The sequence below is a fragment of the Tursiops truncatus genome, chromosome 2 (genome assembly GCF_011762595.2).
Source record: "Tursiops truncatus isolate mTurTru1 chromosome 2, mTurTru1.mat.Y, whole genome shotgun sequence".
NCBI classification, from domain to species: domain Eukaryota; kingdom Metazoa; phylum Chordata; class Mammalia; order Artiodactyla; family Delphinidae; genus Tursiops; species Tursiops truncatus.
Genome location: NC_047035.1, coordinates 85,478,329 through 85,499,125, shown reverse-complemented (window position 1 = coordinate 85,499,125; position 20,797 = coordinate 85,478,329). Strand labels below are relative to the sequence as shown.

The following is a 20,797-nucleotide window of genomic DNA, read 5'->3' as shown; positions in this document are numbered from 1 at the left end:
AGCAGCACAAAGGCAGTTATGAGATGAAGTCCAGGATATCAGTAACCTGCTCCACCCTCCCTTCCTGCTGCCCGCTCCCCACCTAAGGTGCTTCCCAAGGCGACTCAGGCAAACAGTTCCCAGGCCACTGCGAGGGACTAGTTCTGGGTCTGGAACCAAGTTAGCAAATAAAAACAGAGAATCTTGAGTGACTAGTGTTATACTACTACCCAAACCAGGATCTAAACAAACAAAAAGGGGGGAAATGGGTACAAAACCTGCAGAAATGCCATGATTAGAAGTAGACTGAAATCCTGTTTCCCCAGGTTCACGTCCAGAACATGAGGGAGGGAGTGACCCCCAGTGCACTGACTTGGCAAGGACACCAGCACTCCAGCATCGTCCATCTCCAGCCTCCAACCCAATCTCCCCATCATCCTTCAGCCCCCTGCTGCTACCCTAAGCTCTGCCACTTGACGTCTAACTTCATCCACTCACTCCATCTCCAATCAGTATATCAGATCAGTTCTACTCAAATACTGAGCATTTTAATCCATCTGGTCTCTCCTCGACCTCCAACCTCTCCCCGTGGTTCTGACAAATGGAACGATTGATAGCCTTTGGTGTTCAGATTTGTTATTAAGGTAACAGCCGCTTCTGCCTGAGGCATTTTCACTGAGATGATTTATACTGTGTCAAAAAAAGAAGCTACTTTAACCTTCTGTCTGGGAGGCTCAGTCTCTGACAACTTCCCCGAGGGCTTATCCTCAGAACACAGACTTTCTAAATGTGTGAGACGTGCCGACATCTTCCCACCACATGTACTGCAGCAATAGCAATCTGATTTCTCCAGGGATGACAGCAGCGTCACACATCCCCATAAACTCTGTTCCTTTTAAATGTCAGTTTAACGTGCTGGGGACAATTATCAAAATGAAGGTTGGATTTTCAATGAGCACAGGGATTTGGGCCACGTAAAGTATGTTCAGCCATCCATGGGGACTGTCCTTCTATAGTGGGACACTTTTGATGAGGACAGGATATGGGATTACATGGGTCACTAACCCTCAAAACACTTCATTCAGAAGTGAGGCCCTGGCCTCCAGGTGACAAAGAACCAGGGCAGCGAGGTCTTTGTGGAAGGCCTTCGCAACACTCTATTTTCTGTGGGTGGCTGCACGTCACACCCTGGTCACCCCTCACCCCCCAGCTCTCTGGACTCCTGCACACTTTCTTGAAGCTTCCTAAATCTACTCCCTCTTTTCTCTCTTCTTTCCCAGGCAAACCTAGTAATGGAGAAGGGGGGTTGAATGAAGTGGGAAAGTACGGGAAGGGAACTGTTTCAGATCTTTTGATGCCTTTAGCCTCTGAAAGCCATCTGTGAGCAGCCTGTGTTTGCGGGGAGCGCTCAGGAGTGCTGCCGGAATTTCCAGGTTAGGATTCACCTCCATGACTGCACTCCTGTGCTTCAGGAAGCCGGATAAGGAACACAAGCAGCATTATTCTTACTTTAAAACAAGGAAATTTAGGCATGGAGAACAAAAGTAAGAGAGACAGTAGCAGCAGCTGAAAACCAAATGATTGTTCTGATTACTAGTCTTCTTCTGTATTCATACAAAAACAAAACAGATCAGTTGGTTGGCAGGCCCAGTTTCCTGAGGGCACACCTGAGGGCAGCTCTGCGGCTTTTCCCTCCCTGACCTCTGGGGCCAACGGCTTAAGGCGGGGGGGGGGGGGGGGGGGGGGGGGGGGGGGGGGGGGGTGTGCACCCACCCGCTCACCTTGAGGTGATAGAGCACGACACCTGTGCTGAGCACATCGTCCTCCAAGGCCATCAGGTGTGGCAGGCTGGAGTCGATGACCAGCCCAGCCCTCCTCCTGTTGATGTCCACTCTGTAATGTTCCACGAGGGCCTTCCACTCATTCCACTTACGGGCCCAGTCTTTAGTCAGCTGGTCAATCTGAGGAGACAGAGGAGGTGGTCCTGGACACTCAGTACAGGGAGCAGATGAATGGTTCAGCGCCATCTGGCCCGATTCCTCACGGCATCACTTCCTCACTTTCCTCCCCGTGACTATTCAAGTCCGCACATGGGCCCTTGCACCTCTGTGAGCTCTCTCTGTTTTCTAAGTTTTCCTCAAAAAGCAACTGTTACTTTTATAAATAGAAACTCAATAAATGTTATTTTAAAATTTTTCTGCAATGAGCATGTATTGTTTTTATTAAAAAAAAAGCACCATAAATGTTATTTTTAAAAATTATTTGGGGACTTCCCTGGTGGCGCAGTGGTTAAGAATCCGCCTGCTGGGCTTCCCTGGTGGCGCAGTGGTTGAGAGTCCGCCTGCCGATGCAGGGGACACGGGTTCGTGCCCCGGTCCGGGAGGATCCCACGTGCCGCGGAGCAGCTGGGCCTGTGAGCCATGGCCGCTGAGCCTGCGCGTCCGGAGACTGTGCTCCGCAACGGGAGAGGCCACAACAGTGAGAGGCCCGCGTACCACACACACAAAAAAAGAATCCGCCTGCCAATACAGGGAACACAGGGTCAATCCCTGGTCCGGGAAGATTCCACATGCCATGGAGCAACTAAGCCTGTGCACCACCAACTACTGAGCCTGCGCTCTAGAGCCCGCGAGCCACAACTACTGAGCCCACATGCCACAACTGCTGAAGCCCGTATGCCTAGAGCCCGTGCTCCACAACGAGAAGCCACCACAATGAGAAGCCTGCGCACCACAACAAAGAGTAGCCCCTGCTCGCCACGACTAGAGAAAAGCCCACACACAGCAACGAAGACCCAATGCAGCCAAAAATAAATAAATTAATTTAAAAAAATTAGTTGGGATTTGAGTCACATATCTATTGATATGTTTAAATTCCCCTCTTTCCACCCCCCCTCCTATGTGATCCATACTGGGAGTCCTCTTGTGAACTTCTTTCCCAAGGTGCAGCACCTTGAATTCTAATATAAGCTTGTACGCACCTCAAAAACCAACAAAGCACCAAGACGGGTCTCCCCAGGGAGAATGAAGACTATGAAACTGGTCTGAACTACCACACAATAAAAAATAACAACAGTAATAACTAATGTTATTAAACACTGAGGGCGGGGGGTGGTGTAAATTGGGAGATTGGGATTGACATATATAATACACACTACTATATATAAAATAGATAACTAATAAGGACCTACTGTACAGCACAGGGAACTCTACTCAATACTCTGTAATGGCCTATATGGGAAAAGAATCTAAAAAAGAGTGGATATATGTGTAACTGATTAACTTTGCTGTACGGCAGAAACTAACACAACATTGTAAATCAACTATACTCCAATAAAAAATTAATTTAAAAAAACACTGAGGGCTTACTATGGATCAGGAACAGAGTTTTAAAAATAAACACACCAAGGCTTAGAGGCCTTAAGCTAAGCCCACTTGGGAAACATGAAGGAACAATGTTGAATATAGAGTCCTTTTTCTTTCTTACGGTGGAAATTGTTATCAAGGCAGGAAGCTTCTTTTGGGAGTGGAAGAACTGAGGAAGACCAGGAAAAGGAACTGGATTCATCTAAGTCCTTCTCTCATAAAGAGAAAACTTAAGAAAAAAAAATCATGCCAAGTTTAGGTACAAGTATTTTATGACTCTAGAAACATTCTTTTTTGGGCTGCCCTACGTAGCTTGTTGGATCTTAGTTCCCCGACTAGGGATCGAACCTGCACCCCCAGCAATGGAAGCACAGAGTTCTAACCACTGGACCGCCAGGGAATTCCTGAAACATTCTTTTTAATGTTATAATCATTGAGTTGAAGTTTGAAAACTACAGGGTACCCGTGAAGGGCTGGGTTGGATTGGGCCCTGGCAGAGGTAGGTGGCAGGGCACATCCCCCTGGAGGTGCTGCAGAGGACACCTCCCCTCTGGCCAGCCTTCATCACCCACTCCTACCTGCCTAAGGTTGTAAGACTAGCAAGCGGCAGGTTCAAGTCCAGGTCTGCCGGCCTGTATAAAGTAAAAATGTTAATGTGCCTGGAATGAACCAAAAATCAGACCATATAGCTAAATACAGAATTTTTGAGAAACTTCTGGATATGTGAAGTAGTCCTAAAGTTTAGTTTGGGTAACAAAATATTGACATAGCCAGAATACTTTAATAACATATAAGGATGATGCAGTAGAGTACTGGAAATGAGGACATTTGTTTGCAAGACCTAAATCTAACCTGTCACCAAATAATGCCTGCTACTTCTTCCTTTTAAATGTCACTGGGGGACTTCCCTGGTGGTCCAGTGGTTAAGACTCTCTGCTCCCAATGCAGGGAGCACGGATTCGATCCCTGATCAGGGAACTAAGATCCTGCGTGCCGTGTGGCACGGCCAAAAAAAAACAAAGTAAAAAAAAACTTAACTAAGTGATTAAAAAAGAAAAGTCTCTGGGAATCACCATTTGATTCAATCTCCCAAAATGTCCTCACCCTCATGGGGTCACAACAACAGTCTCTTTCCTTGTTGATCTCTCTGCTTCCAGCCCTCAATCCATTCTACATGCAACTGTCATATTAATTTACCCAATACACTCCTTTATCATGTCACTAACTGGGTTCAAGAAGCTGTGAGTAACCCTGTTCATGTCAAGTTCAAACCTCCTGAACTGGACCTCTCCTCCCCTCCCCTCTGCTCCTCTCTACCAGGAACACATATCCTAGCCAGCTTCGCTGCCCTCACACCCCGTGTGTCCACATGTCTCACACCAGCCCTTCTCTCACTTCCGTGGCTTTGCTTCTGTTATCCCTCCCTCACCCCAATACCTCTGTCCATCTCCCTATCTAACAGACCCTATCCATCCTCCAAGGTCTAGTTCAAGTTCTCTGCCTTCCAACTGCAGCACTGAGGCTGGCCCTGAAAATTCCAAGCCACATTTGATTTCTTCCTTCCTAAGCCCTTTACGTCTAACTCACGTAAGTTATTTCATTTAATCCTTCTCTAAATGTGCTTCCAACTAGACTGCAAGCCATCTGAGGGCAGGGACTTCTTTGTATCTCCTGCAGCATTGTGCTGAGCACCTAGTTGATGTTCAATGAATACATGTCATTGATTTACTTATTTACTAGAAAATAATTTTTTTCCTAGGCTACTGTCACTATCTGAAGGGAGTTATCATGATCCCCTGGGAAAACAAAGCAGAGTCAGAAAGCCAGTCACCAGCCCTATGACAAACACATCCCCCAACTCAAGGCTCAATGGAGACAAAGGTTGTCTCTATACAGAACCTCTCTGTCCTGGTGGGGGAGCAGTTCTGGCCCAGGAATGATGGAGGGAGGTCAGATCTGTTTCCAAGGTGATGTGAAGCACAACTGAGTCTCCCCAACAGACCCACCTTCAATTCATTTTGGAGAGCCAGCTCCTTCAGATTTTCATCCTTTCCCTCATTCAATGAATGGAAGTTTCTCTGCACAAAGAGAGAGATGTGCTTCATGGGTCCCACCCTCACTCTTGTGAAGGAAAAGATGCAGATAAAGGAAAGACTCTATCGTTAAAATCAGAAACAAATCAGAAGCCTAAGTATTTGGGCTCAGATGGGTACAAAGAAGGAGAATTCAAGGAAATTTTTTCTGGAGGGCCCCATTCCCCGTATCTGCCCACATACAGAACAAGGGCCATTCAGGAAAATGCCCTTTGGACAGCAGAGAGGATACAGTGAGAGGGTGCCCACCCCATCTGAAACTACACAGGTAATCAGAGTAATCACCATCCTATCTCTGGCCTCTGCTCTACAAGCGTCACCTGACTGAGAACACAATGCAGCAGGGCTCAGATACCCTGCAGAAGAGAAGGGGCTCTGGAGGACAGAAAAGTCCTGACTGCCCACATACCAGCTCAAAGCTCAGCAGCATGGCTTTCAGTCTTCCAATCTCTTCCCTGAGTTCTCTGATCAACTTCACGTTTGCATCCTGAAACACAGAGAACTCGGTCACCACTGACTGATATCAGGCCCCGAATGGCTGTGAGATGCTACTCGCAATTAGCCTGGAAGAAGCGGATTACTCCTTGGGAGTAACTTCTAGGGCAGTCTTTTCAAAGTGTGGTCCCAAGATCAGCAGCAACTTCACCTAAGAACTTGTGAGAAATGCAAATTCTGTGGACCACCCCCACTCCCGCAATGCCCCAACACCTATTAATCAGAAACTCTTGAGGGCTGGGCCCACCTGTGATTTAACAAACCCTCCAGGTGATTCTGATACACACTAAAGTCTGAAAATCACTGCCTAGAGCAGGAGGTCAGGTAGGTAATATAATACAAATGCCAGAGCATGTAAGGTGCTAATCTTCCTGTATTGAGTGTGACTAAACTTACCTGACCAATTACATTGCCCTTTATTTTTTTTAAGTCTTTATTGAATTTGTTACAGTATTGCTTCTGTTTTATGGTTTGGTTTTTTGGCAGCAAGGCATGTGGGATCTTAGCTCCCCGACCAGGGATCGAACCCACACCGGTGCATTGGAAGGCGAAGTCTTAAGCACTGGACCGCAGGGAAGTCCCTACACTGCCCTTTAAAACAGTCCATAAATGGGCTGTATGTGGGCCACCCATTTGTGATCCCTGCCCTGGAACTTTTCACCGAAACTGCAAAGTAGATGAGGAACTTTTGGAATATTCTCATTATTAATTCAGCTTTCAAGACTAAAGGATTCCTCATATGCAACTTTTACCCAAAACAGAGACGGCACTGCAATCTGCATATGAAAAAAGGCACAGAGCAACATAAACTTGGAATAAAGGCAGTAAACACAGACACTTTTAAATGATCTTTCCTCGAGTGGCAACAGTGTACAAGGGCTCTTAAGACCAATGGCCTTAGATAAACATCTAAAATAAATTATTCAAAAAAGGCAACTGAATGAAGCCAGTTGAGATATGAGAGAACGGTATGACACTGAAAGAAAGAATTTCACTCCCTCGGCATTTGGAGAACAAGTCTGGCAGCTGGGCTGAGTACAAAGAGAAGGAAATCAAATGAGAGGAAAAAAGGAGAACTTGGAGTAAACTGCTGTACCAGACCAGGACTTCAAATGAAGGTCTCACCTCATTTACCCGTGGCTTGTTGATGATGTTTTTGGCGTTGGATGCATATCTCAACGTGCTCATGGTCTCACTGTAGCTAGTGTGTGCAGGAGACACGGCTGGGGTAGAAGGAGAAGGTTAAAACACACGCCAAGCCTTTCCAACCCAGCCCATGACCACTGGCCTTGCTGCCGTCGCCCAGGCTGTCTGAGACCCTTGATGAAATGGGCGGCAGTGGCAGAGCACCAGTCTCAACACAGAACCAGCTCCGGCAGCCTACTCACTGGCAACCATGATGGTTCTGGAGTTGCCTCCGAGGCTGTCCTTCAGCAGCCAGGTCAACACAGAGTCCCGGTAGGGGATGTAAGACTGCCTCTGGGAAGGTCCTGCTCCACTGCTGGTCCTGGAAGGAGAGCTAGGGATCCCACTGTCACTACCATCGCTCACTGTGCTGCCGAAGCTCTGGCAGCTGTTGAATACCTGAGAGTTCTGGGCTTAAAAAGACAAAAAATAATAAAAGTGGAAGAAAAAAAAGGAATTACGAAACAAATGCATTAAAACAAAGCAATGGTTGAAGAAGGTAGACTTAGCATCACACTTCCTAATCCCTTTCTGCCTATGACTGGATGCTTTAAGTATGGTCCCTGAATTAGACTCTGGACTCAAGAGATGGAATATTTAAGCCAAACAATTCTGTAGTCTCCCTTCTTTTTGGAATGAGAGTGGTAGGATGATGGTCACATTGTGTTCAAAAACTACAAATATCAATTTTTCATGCCCAAAGCCAGAAGGTAAACTTTATCAGAGAGAACCTTTTAAGTATCTACTCCATTTTGACAAAATGAAAACATATGAGTTATTTTTCAAAGTCTCCCCTCCCACTCTGATAATCCAGGCTACCGTCAAAATACCTAAGGTGGAGATGACGATCCCCAGAGTCACAAGAGACTTATTGATATTGGCTCCTTCAGTAATCCGGTCCTTACAGTAACTGGGATCTGCTCTTTCACTAAATAAAACACAGTGGATGAAAAGAGAAACAAAAGTGAACAAGAAGACACTATCCTTATAATGCTGTTGAAAAACACTATCCATTATGTTGCACTTTGTGTAAAAGATCCACATAATAAACCCCTTAGAATTCAGTTCCAGAAAAAATGTTACCATCATGTAACAAACTGGCATCCTTCTGCTTCTCAGGCAATAAAAAGCAAACGATTCATTACATTTGGCTGCCAGAGCATTTTGAGTTAATACTTATTCACAGTAATGATACCAACATAGTTTTTTGGTATATACAATTCCCCTTTTGTTTTAATTTCACATATTAATGGCTTTATGCTGTGTCATTAATGGTTTCAAATTCCTTATTTAAGTAAATGTGAAATATTAGAAATTCACACTTCCAGTTGGCTGATACAATTTCTTCCAGAAAGCACTTAAGCTTTTAAGGGAGTGATGTACCATATTAATTATTTAGCAGTTTTAAAATAAGAAAATATGCCTAATTTCATGTTACACTTTTTTCTGACCACATTATTCCTGAGAGTTTCTTCTTTCTGGATATGGAAATGAGTACAATTCATGTTTCCTTCTAATACTTAAAAGGCAGTATCTTCTCCCCAATGCCACAGTATTTTTTAAACTTTTTTTTTTTTTTTTTTGAGAGATGTGTAGAGCAGCATAAAATCAATATTAGGTCAAAGGAAAAAAGTACACTAACTCAGTCCCCTCTACTTAGAGCACTGGTTTTCAATCTTGGCTATACACTGCTGGCACTCCCTCTGACTCCACTAATAATCTGATTTATTTGATCTGAGGTGCAACCTAGGCATTGGGAGCTCTAAAAGGTCCAGGTGATTTTAATGGGCAGCTAAGATTGAGAACCCCTAACATGAAATTTTTTAGCCCTCGGAAAACTACAGTTTCTTAACCTAGCATTCAAACAATTTGTTTCTTTTGTAGTTTTCTCAGGATGACTGAAATGTGTAAACGGTGGGGAAAAGTTTATTCCCCGTAAAATGAGCAAGAACAAGGTCATTGTCAAGGGAGTAATTCCACTTGGCTTTGAGATCCTAATTACCTGCCTGCTAGGTCCACAAGGTTGATCTTGCTAGAGATTTCAGAGGGGAGGTGGTTCTCCAGGATTGCCTAAAGGGAGAAAAGATATTTAAAGCTTGTCACTTGGAACAATATGTTGTTTTTTTCCCATGACAGCCTCCTAACCAAGGTGATATTCGGATTTTTAGCCAACTCACTCAAGAAATCTGTATTCTAATGTGTTCTGAACCAGATGAGCTCTCAATATCTGACAATCAGTAAGCCCTGAGTCCTGCCATCATTAAAAATGTGAGCAAAACTTCCATAGGGTAGGTGGGCAACCCCCCACAAAGTCTCCCTAGCACGGTTTACCGGGTAAATGCTCAACTCTTCTCCAGGAGGCTCTGACCCATCAGTAGAGATCCATAGTAGGTTTGGAGGAGCGGATGATGGGGCTTTGTCTCTTGTTAACCAGAGTCACAGCCTGTTAACTTGCTGGGCAGGACTCTGCCTCGCTCTGTTCTATCCAGGGGCATCCAGCCCTCAAGAGCAAAACCACCTTTCCTTTTTTTAAAAAAATTCAATATGGGGTTTTTGTTGTTGTTGCTTAATTTTAATGTTGTGCATCCATCACTAAAATCCAGTTTTAAAATATTTCCAATAACTCCCCAAATTCCGAGTCTGTTTGCAATCAGTCTCCATTGCCATCTCCAGCCCTAGGTCACCACTCAATTTTCAATCTCTATAAATTTGTCTTCTCAGGACATTTCACACAGATGAGTCATACAATGTCTGGCTTCTTTCACTGTGCATAATTATTTTGAGATTCATCCAGGTTGAGGCATGTGTCAAAAGTTCAATTTTATCACTGAGTAGTATTCCAGTGTATGAATGTACCATGGTTTATCTATTCACCTCTTGATGGACATTTGGGTTGTTTCCAGCTTTGAGCAATTACAAATAAAGCTGCTATGAATATTTGTGTACAAGTCTTTGTGTGGACATATGATTTCTTTTCTCTTGGGAAAATACCTAGCACAATGGCTGAATCATATGGTAGGTATATGTTTAATTTTTAAAGAAACTATTAAATTCTTTTTCAAAGTTGTTGTACCAGTAGTATAGTGTATGAGAACTCCAGCTCCTACAATCTTGCCAATATTTAGTATAATAATTCTTTTTAATTTTAGCTATTTTAAAAGGTGAGTAGTGATAGTTCATTTGGTGTTAACTTGCATTCCTCTAATAATTAATGATGTTTGCATCTTTTCAAGTGCTTAATTGCCATCTGTATATTTTCTCTAGTTAAGTATCAGTTCAAAATTTCTAACCATTTTTTTTTGAGTTGTTTTATTATTGAGTTTAGAGAGTTCTGTATATATTCTGGATACAAGTCTTTTATCTGACATATGTTTTACAAATAAATTCTCCCTGTGGCTTTTCTTTTTATTCTCTTAATAGTGTCTTTTGAAGAGCAGAAGTTTTAAATTTTGACCAATTCCAAATTTCAATTTGTTCCTTTGTTCAATTTGTTTTTAGTGCCATATCTAAAAAAACTTTGCCTAATCCAAGGTCACAAATGTTCTCCCATGTTATTTTCTATGAGTTTAATTATTTTAGGTTTCACATTAGTGCCTACGATCCAGTATGAGTTAATTTTTGAATAAAGTGTACACTAAAGACTTTCAACAAATTTGGCAATTGTTTTTGGCCATTATTTTTCAATTTTTTCTTATACCTATTTTCTCTTCTTTCTTTCTGGGATTCCCATTACACTTATGTTGACACACCTGATGTCCCACAGGTCTGTGCAGCTCTGTTCATTTTCCTTCAGTTACTCTTCTTCAAATTGGATGATTTCTATTTGTCTATCTTCAACTTCACTAATTCTTCTGCCATCTCAAATCAGCACTTGAGTCCCATTAGTGATTTTTTCATTTCTGTTATTGTACATTTCCAGAATTCCCCCTTTTAAAATAATTTCTATCATTTTATTGAAATTCCCTAGAGTCATTATCATCATGTTTTCCTTTAATTCTTTAAAACATGGTTTCCTTCAGCTCTTGGAATGTATTTATATTAGTTGCTTGGAAGTCTTTGTATGCTGAATCCAACATGTGGAGCCCTTAGAGTCAGTTTCTTTTTTTTTTAATTAATTAATTTATTTTTGGCTGCTTTGGGTCTTTGCTGCTGCATGTGGGCTTTCCCTAGTTGTAGTGAGCAGGGACTACTCCTCATTGTGGTGCGCAGGCTTCTCATTGCAGTGGCTTCTCTTGTTGTGGAGCATGGGCGCTAGGCAGGCGGGCTTCAGTAGTTGTGGCACGCAGGCTCAGTAGTTGTGGCTCATGGACTCTAGAGTGCAGGCTCAGTAGTTGTGGCACATGGGCTTAGTTGTTCCGTGGCATGTAGGATCTTCCCAGACCAGGGCTCGAACCCATGTCCCCTGCATTAGCAGGCGGATTCTTAACCACTGAGCCACACCAGGGAAGTCCCTACTTTTTAATTTTAATGTTTATTTTCTTTTTAAATGCCCAGACTGATCATATAGATATTAAAGTACTTTGAAATGTTAAAAGTAAAATGTAGGTCAAAGACATTTTGATTAGTCTTTATGAAATGCCTCTACGCTTTCTGAGTGTGTAGCTTAGTAGACTGTGTGTAGGTCCTACTTATAATGTTAGGTCATATCAGAGGACCTATAAAGGGAAAGGTAGGAAGAAAGAAAAAGAAATAGGAAGGAAGACAGGAAATCAGTCAAAAGGGACAATGAAAGGAAGAAATCTAAGCAAATATAAGTGGTAACCAACCTGCGTATAGTAGATAGTGAAGATGGCATGGGATCTGCTGCTGGCCTCATGAACATGCGTTGCTGCTGTGATTCTGTGTATATAAGGGAAGAAAATTAGGACAAGGATTGTTTATGCACGTTGATCTTTAAGGATCCAAGGGGAACACAAGAGATGTTAGTGCTGAGGTTCACAAGTGAGGATCATGAAACACATGTTATTTAGTCTGTTATTGTTAGGAGAGTGGCCCCAAGAGGGCAGGAGCAGTGCTCTAGGTCCTGATATCTAAGAATAAAAGCGAGTGTAGCTTCATATTAAACCACAATTAGAACTTTTTTTAAGCAATAGAAGTTAAAACTCAGAGTTGAAAGCGTGATACTAAAGAGTCATCAACCTGTAAGAATATCCCTAAAACAGACCCATTTAAATAAGACAAATGGACGTAGAGAGCTTGCTGGAGAAGAAGGCTCAAAGACAGAGAAAGTAAGTCATGATTAAACACAGAATATTAACCTTATAGTGCCAGAAAGGGCTAAAATGAGATCTTGAATTACATGAACATCATGCTTAAGCCAGGTAGAATTCATAGGCTCCCTGAAAGATTCATTCCAGTCTTGACCCTTAAAGTCAAAAGAGTCTTCCCTTCATCTAAATCTAAGTCAATCTTGCCTCAGTTTAAGACCAACTCATTGACTTCTGTTCTCAGAGGAGTTACAGAATTGAAGAAAAGAGTCAAAACCTAGAGGCTGATTTATTCAAGGATAAGAAGGACAAGGTAAGGCCTGACACTTAAAGATCAAGGAGCTCAGGGTACCCTGAAGACATGAAGCAAGTGCCTCCAGAACAGTTCCACGAAAGCCAAGGAACAGAATGTTAAATTTAAATTTCTTCCTTTATGTTCAGTGAGCTCAGACGTGTTATTAATAGGGTACGCAGAAGACTCTAAATCCCCCCAATTTTCTTTTTCAGGTAAAAAAGGCTATTTTGGGGGTGTAAAATAACATTCTGGGTATTTCATAGTAACTAAAAATAGAGTATTATCACAATTTACAATAGGTTTCAGGAGAGTCAATAGTATTTCATAGCAGATTCAAAACAGTCTGTTTTTGAGTAACCTTTACAGTATGCAAAACTAGAAGAAAAATGGTTTTCTGAAACATTTTAAACTATATATAAACTATATTAAAGTATATCACCTCTATCAAGGAGAGGACAGTGCAGGCAAGAATCTGTTCTTTGATGAAAAAGAGCAGAAGTCGTGTATTATAAGACAAAGCATAGAGTAATACTCTGGGCTAACTGCCTAATATTATTATACCCAAAACAAACTCCAGCTCCACCACTAGTGAGAAGAGCACTAGATCTCAGCCACTGCCCCCTGCACTGGGTACACTTCTGTTCTGAGAAAGGCCTGCTGATTGTGGATGTGGGGAGCTGCAGAGAGAGTACACACTGTGAAGGGGGATGAGAACACAGGAAATAAGAATGAGACTGAAAGAATGACAAGGACAAACAAACCTGTTACCTGTTTGCTATTCCCTCCTCCAAGAGCTGAATTACTTGCTTATAGCTGGTAACTACGTGTTGAGATAAACCTATCCAATTTGCAAGGAGGAAAAAAGAAATTAAAAATTTTTGGCAAAATTTAACCTTTTCCTGTAGGTAATTAAATTTATCATCCTATTTCATATCAGTTGACAGATAAGAATGAGGGAACAACTTAATTCAGATAATAAATTAAGTCAACAAATATTTATTGGAAGCCTACTGTCAGGCATTGTGACAGTCTCTCTGGGAACATAGGTCTCTGCCCACACAGACATTATAGTCTAGAATTCATGTAGTGGTTATGCTAACAACAATGAAAAGAATAGCAATAACAATTCCTTACAATTTTGCTATATAGGTTATAAGAAAAGTTCTCATAAATTACCTCATTTGGCCCTCACAAAATTCCTGAGGCAGACGAGGGCTACGTGCCCCACAAAATGGCGGACTCGGTTTGACATACAAACCATACAGTACACATGTCCTTATCCTCCCACAGTTTACAATCATGAGAAGTTTTATGATACAAGATAATATGGCCAAGTGCCACAGGACTAGAAGGATAATAAATGCTGAGGAGATCAGAGGAGTGGTCAGGGAAAGCTCCATGGGGGAAGTGAGACTTGAATTTAGCCACTGTGGAATGGGCAGGCTTTAGATAGGTAAAGAGAGCTTAAGGGCATGAAAGTAAATCTTTATGGCTGGTTACCCACCAAGTCAAAAAAGGCCTTCACAACTGTGCTAGAGGATCTCTGTATTAGAGATTCAGGAACCAAAGTAAATTTATGGGCTGATGAGCTGAATACACTTACACTAAAAATTAGCAAAGTAACTTGAACACTGACTGGATTTTTTTTTTTTTTTTGCGGTACGCGGGCCTCTCACTGTTGTGGCCTCTTCTGTTGTGGAGCACAGGCTCCGGACGCGCAGGCTCAGCGGCCATGGCTCACGGGCCCAGCCGCTCCGTGGCATGTGGGATCTTCCCAGACTGGGGCACGAACCCACGTCCCCTGCATCGGCAGGCGGACTCTTAACCACTGCACCACCAGGGAAGCCCTGGATTTTTTATATCAAGGAATTATTACTATTATTTAGATGTGATAATAGTTGTGGGTATGATTTTTTAAAAAGACATACCTTATCTTTTAGGGCTACATACTAAAATATTTAGACGAATTGATGTGACATCTGGAATTTGCCTCAGAATAATATAGAATGTGGACAGGAATGTGGACAGGGCAGAATTTGCAAAGGGTTATTGGGTTATGGGTTACTGTGAAATGGGGGTACACTATACTAGTCTATTTTTGTTCAAAATGTTCAAAATTCTCTATAATAAAAAGAATTTTAAAAATTTAACCAAGGATAGGGACTTTCCTGGTGGTTCAGTGGGTAAGACTCTGTGCGGGTTTGATCCTTGGTCAGGGAACTAGATCCCACATGCATGCCGCAACCAAGAGTTCGTATGCCACAACTAAGAAGTCTGCATGTCACAACTAAGAAGTCCACATGCTGCAACTAAAAGACCCTGCATGCCTCAACAAAGATCCTGTGTGCTGCAACTAAGACCCGGCGCAGCCAAAAAAATAAAAATAAAAAAATAACCAAGGATAGAGAACTTCTGCTTTCTGTAATGGCAAATTACATAATATAAACCAATCCTTCTGCTAAAGACTATTAGAAACAGCTGGACAAAATATAAAAGATCAGTGTGAAGGCACAGAGGGATGATGAGACAGTGAAAAATTTCCAGGCTATATACTGGGGGAGGATGGAAGTCCACAGAGATAAGGCCGGCATTTGGGGACGCTTCTCCTCTGAGAGCATTTGCCAAACCTTGAGGAGAAGTGGCTGACAGCAGTTCTCTTGACAAACTCACAGGTCTAGGGAGACACAGACTGCAGTCCACAGCCCACCTGGAGTGGGCCCTATGGCACACCACATCTTTGGGTTGGAAACCCAAAGGGTTAAAACACAGGAATAAGGTTGAATTAGAAGTAAATAGCCTCTGAAGGGATTACAGCTCAGCTTTGAACATTCTCAGTCCTTAAATTGGACTGATGTGATTCTGAATCACTAATGTGTGCAGGAACCTGGCACAAATAAATAAAAGTCTTCTGTACTGGCAGATATCACTGTTCTAGACCTACAAATGACTTCTATAAGCAATTTAGCAAATACTGTCTGGCACAAAATTATAACAAACCAGACACATAAGTAGACCTGACAACATAAATGAAAACCAGCAAAAATAATAGGGAATAGAAAGAGACCTAAGAAAGATCCAGATATTGGAGTTACAGTAACTTTAAAGTAACTGTGCTTACTATTTTCAAGGGGCTAAAGACAAGATTATAAAATCTCAGAGAAAATTGGAAACTATAATAAAAAGATCAAATGTAGATTTGGGAAGTAAGAACTACTGTAAGTGAAAAAAAGAACTCATCTAAGTTTCTCATCTAAGTATCTAAGTTTAACAGCAGGTTAGACATAGCTTAAAAAACAATTAGTGAGGGCTTCCCTGGTGGTGAAGTGGTTAAGAACCTGCCTGCCAACGCAGGGGACACAGGTTCGAGCCCTGGTCCGGGAAGATCCCACATGCCGTGGAGCAACTAAGCCCATGTGCCACAACTACTGAGCCTGCGCTCTAGAGCCCGCGAGCCAGAACTACTGAGCCCACGTGCCACAACTACTGAAGCCCGCACACTTAGAGCCCGTGCTCCGCAACAAGAGAAGCCACTGCAACAAGAAGCCCACACACTGCAACCAAGAGTAGCACCCGCTCGCTGCAACTAGAGAAAGCCCATGCGCAGCAACGAAGACCCCATGCAGCCAAAACTAAATAAATAAAATAAATAAATTTATAAAAAAGTAAAAAAAACAATTAGTGAACAGGAACATATGTCAGAAACATACAACCAAAATAAAGCACAGAGAGCCAAAAGATACAAAGCATTATATAAGACAGGGTAAGAATCATAAAGTATATATAACACACCTGTAATTGGAGCTCCAGAAGGAGAGAGTGGGGTAAAAGCAATGTTAGAAGTAATGGCTTAGAAATGTCTGCAAAAAAAGATATAAAACCACAGATTCAGGAAGCCTGACACAATTAAAAAAAAAAATCTATCCCTCGGCACTTCATGCTAAACCGTTAAAAGCCAAAGACAAAGAGAAAAACCTTAAAGGAATTACTAAGATAACATCTCAACAGAAACAATGGAAGGCAGAAGTCAGTGGAATAATTTTTAATTGCTGAAAGAAAATAACCACCAACTTAAAATTCTATACTTAGTGAACTTCTCCTTTAAGAATAAAGAAGAAATAAAGTTATTTTCAATCAACTGAAAACCAAGAGAATTTGTAAGCAGCAGACCCACACTAGAGGAAATACTAAAGATTATTTTTTAGCTGAAGGAAAATACCAGACAGAAGGTAGGAGATTTAAAAAAAAGTTTAGACCACAATATTAGACTTTGATAAGTCAATGACCCATGCTGTAATCTCTACAATGACTACTAAAATAATAAGACAATGTGTAAACAGTAAGCTAAAAGAGGAGAAATATGGGATAATTTTAAAAATTAACCAACTCAAAAATCATGAAAGTAGAGAAAAAGGAACATAAAACAATGTAAAGAGAAAACACAATGTAACAGAATTAAACCCAAATAAAATTAGTAATTATATTAAAAATAAACAGACCAAAATATGCTTGAAGTGTGCTCAAATTACAAGACCAAAATTGTGATGCTAGATAAAACAAAGCAAAAGCCAAATATTTTATTTAAAAAAAAAACACACATCTAAAACATATGGATATAGAAAGGGAGAAAGTATAAAAAAGATTAAAATGCCGACACTAACCAAAAGAAAGCTACAGTAGTTATAGTAATTCCTGACAAAGCAGAGTAGACTTCACGGCAAAGCATTATTAGAGATAAAGAGGGATCCTTCAAAACGGGAGAAGCATTCATCAAGAGGATTTAATAATTCTAATTTTGTATGCACATAATAATAGTCTCAAAATATATAAAACAAAAATTGCTGGGATTAAAAGGAGAAAAAGACATTCATAGTCATAACAGGAAATTTTAACTAGCCTTTCTTATTATCTCATAAAACAAGCAAAAAAAAAATCAATAGGGTTATAGAAGGTTTAAGCAATGCAAATAACAAACTTGACAAATAGTATTCTATAAATGCTGTACCCAACTACTGCATAATTATTTTTAAGAACACATGGAAAATTTACAAAACTTAGCCATATGCTAGGCCACAAACCAAATTGTTATACATATATATTTTTTAAATGAAATCATATAGAGTGTTCATTGAATGCCATTCTATTAAAGTAGATACCTATAATAAAATAGAACTATAAAATCTCCAAATATTTGAAAATTAAGAAATGCAATTCTAAATAACCCATGGGTCAAAAAAGAAATCATTATGAAAATTACATACAATTTTAAACTAAATAATGATAAAAATACTACACATTAAAATGTGTGCAGTGCAGCTAAAGTTGTATTTACAGAAAAATTTATAGCTGTAAATAAATATATTAGGAAAGAAAAAAGGATGAAAATCGACAAGCTAAGCATCTACTTACAAAGGTTAAAAAATCAGCAAATTAGACTCAAGGAAAGGCTGAATAAAATAACAAAAATATGAACAGAAATTAATAAATACAAAATAAACTTACAGTGGAGGGAAGCCACAAAACCAAAAGCTGATTTTTTGAAAAGACAAATAAAATTAATAAGTCCTTAATTTGAACAAGAAAAAAGAGACAAGGGATAGATAACCAGTTAGGAATGAAAAAAGAGATCCTACATTTAAAGAGTCATCTTACACATAAAGTGTAAGAAGATATTACTCTTTATGCAGATACATGTCTTACATTTAGAGGAAGTGGATTTTTTAGAAAAATACAATTTACCAAAAATTGGTGCAATAAAAAATAGAATATTTGAAAGAAATCAAATCTATAATCTTAAACCTTCTCATCAAAAAATCCTCCAGACTCAGAAGGCTTTGCCAGCAAATTCCACCAAATATTTAAGGAGGAATAACCCCAATCTTACAAGAAGTCTTTCAGAAAATAGAAAGAGGCAGCATCTCTCAACTCATTTTAGGAAACAAACGTAACCTTTATACTTAACCCTGATGAAGGAAAATGGAGAATCAGAGAAGGATAAAGAAGAGAAGAGGAGGAGGAAGAAAAACAAGACAAGGAAGATGATGATTAGAGGAGAATTTCACTCTTGAATCTTGAACATACATGCAACAACTCCCAACAAAACACTGGAAATCCAAATTCCGCAGTATATACAAAGGAAAATATATCACAGGTAACTTGGGTCTATGCTAGGAATGCAAGACTGCTATAGCATTCAAAAATCAGTGTAATTCACCTTATTAACAGGACAAAGGACACAAATCATACAATATAGACAAGCATATATAAAGCAAATATTAAAAAAAAATTCAGGGACTTCCCTGGTGGTCCAGTGGTTAAGAATCCGCCTTCCAATGCAGGGGATGGGGTTCAATCCCTGGTCAGGGAACTAAGATCCCACATGCCGCGGGGCAACTAAGTCTGCGTGCTGCAACTACTGAGCCCACGTGCCACAACTAGAGAGCCTGCATGCTGCAACTACAGAGCCCACATGCCACAGCTACAGAGCCCACATGCTCTGGAGCTCACGCGCTGCAACTACTGAGCCCGCAGACGCCCTGGAGCCCACGTGCCACAACTAGAGAGAAGCCCATGCACCACAACAAAGAGCCCAGCTGCTGCAACGGAAGATCCTGCATGCCACAACTAAGACCTGACGCAGCCAAAATAAATAAATAAATAAATATTTTTTAAAAATTCAATGGCTGTTTATGTTTTTAAAAAAATTCCTAGAACCCCTTCCATTTCCCTTTCGTGAACAATTTAGTCCTAAAGTCCTTACGTGGAGCAGAGCAAGGCAGGCAACCACGTCAGGGTGAAAAGCCTGAGAAGAATAAGGAGGGCGTCCCCACAGAGGGAAGGCCTGGCGTTGAGAGTGGGGTGAGGAGGGGATGACACGGGTGGCAGCCCAGCACAGAAAGTCAGAGCCTGATGGGCTGAGCAGAGCGTCTCCATGGAGGCAGCCCAGTGCAGGGCATGGGAGCCCGGGGAAGGTGAGCAGGCTACCCATGTGTGGGGGCAGCCTGCCGTGAGAAGTCAGAGGCCCAACAAGGAGAGAAAGGCATCCCCACAGAGGGACTGGCAGCGGAACAAGATTTCTAAGTTGGCGTGAGGAGGTGGCCCAGCAAAAGAATACCAAGACCAAGAGGGGTATGGAAGGTACCTGCACAGTGAGGGGTGGGGACAGGCAGCCCTGCACGGAGCGCTGGAATGCAGGCACGGTGAGCATGGCTTCCTGTGGTGAGAGGCACAGCCAGGTGAGGCGGGCATCCACATAAGAGAGAGGACAGCAATGACGAGACTAATTACACATGGGGGTGGAGGGACCGATCAAAGAAGCATTTCCACCCTTGGATAAAGGAATTACAAATCTGGAAAGGGAGAAATCCAGAATGAACCCTGCTGTGTTGGACTGCAGTTGGAAGTACTGGTGTGAACATATATTAGCTCCGTCCACTCAGAAGGACTAGGAGTTGCAGCATCTCAAAAGCAATGAGCATACCTAGAACTTAGATCTTGGCTTCCAAAAACTTTTCTCCAATAAAAAGGACCAGATTACATATAGAATAGATAAACAACAAGGTCCTACTGTCTAGCACAGGGAACTATATTCAATATCCTGAGACAAACAAAAATGGAAAAGAATATTAAAAAAAGAATGTATATATATGTATAGCTGAAGCACTTTGCTGTACAGCAGAAATTAACACAACATTGTAAATCAACTATACTACAAATAAAAAAAGAAAAAGAAGAACCAGGGCTCCTGGGAGAAACGGCTGATTCAAAGACTGAGGGAGGGAAAGCAGATGAACCTCAAACATCTCCTGTCAGAAAGCAAGGAAGTGCTCAAAGAATGATGGTGATATGCCAAAATGTCACAGGAACACACCTGAAGTGGATTCCATTGGCTAAATCTGGAATAATTGGAGCATCAAAATAAAAAATAGTAGTAACAGAAGGTGACTCATTCAATAAAATAAGAAACCATGAGTCTATGCCAACATAAATAAATTAAAAAATAAACTGAATGTCAGATGAGGATAGGACACACACATAGTTTCACAGGACCGCACCCACAAAAAACACTTGTTGATTACAAAAGGGAAACAGCAATTTCAGAGTGAAGAAGCCTGGCAGATATGACCTTAAGTGAGGAAATTAAAAATCATGAGTAATGGGACATATCAAAATTGTGCACCA

At 41.3% G+C, this 20,797-nt stretch overlaps 1 protein-coding gene across 19 annotated transcripts in view; it reads right to left on the bottom strand.

Moving 5' to 3' along the window:
- The window catches only part of STARD9 (StAR related lipid transfer domain containing 9), a 134,640-nt gene that overhangs the window by 45,222 nt on the left and 68,621 nt on the right, over positions 1–20,797 (bottom strand). For 16 of the 19 annotated variants that reach the window (XR_012330072.1, XR_012330075.1, XR_012330076.1 and 13 more), the window contains 9 exons: positions 13,388–13,457; positions 11,884–11,956; positions 9,120–9,187; positions 7,948–8,045; positions 7,321–7,530; positions 7,058–7,155; positions 5,847–5,924; positions 5,351–5,422; positions 1,761–1,940 (listed from right to left, as the gene is read on the bottom strand). Coding sequence is in view for 14 of the 19 variants with exons in the window: in XM_073800817.1 (XP_073656918.1) it covers positions 1,761–1,940; positions 5,351–5,422; positions 5,847–5,924; positions 7,058–7,155; positions 7,321–7,530; positions 7,948–8,045; positions 9,120–9,187; positions 11,884–11,956; positions 13,388–13,457 (947 nt within the window). In the remaining 5 variants the exon portion in view is untranslated. The remainder of the gene's footprint in view (positions 1–1,760; positions 1,941–5,350; positions 5,423–5,846; positions 5,925–7,057; positions 7,156–7,320; positions 7,531–7,947; positions 8,046–9,119; positions 9,188–11,883; positions 11,957–13,387; positions 13,458–20,797) is intronic. The other 3 variants (XM_073800818.1, XM_073800830.1, XM_073800824.1) reach the window with 2 other exon arrangements.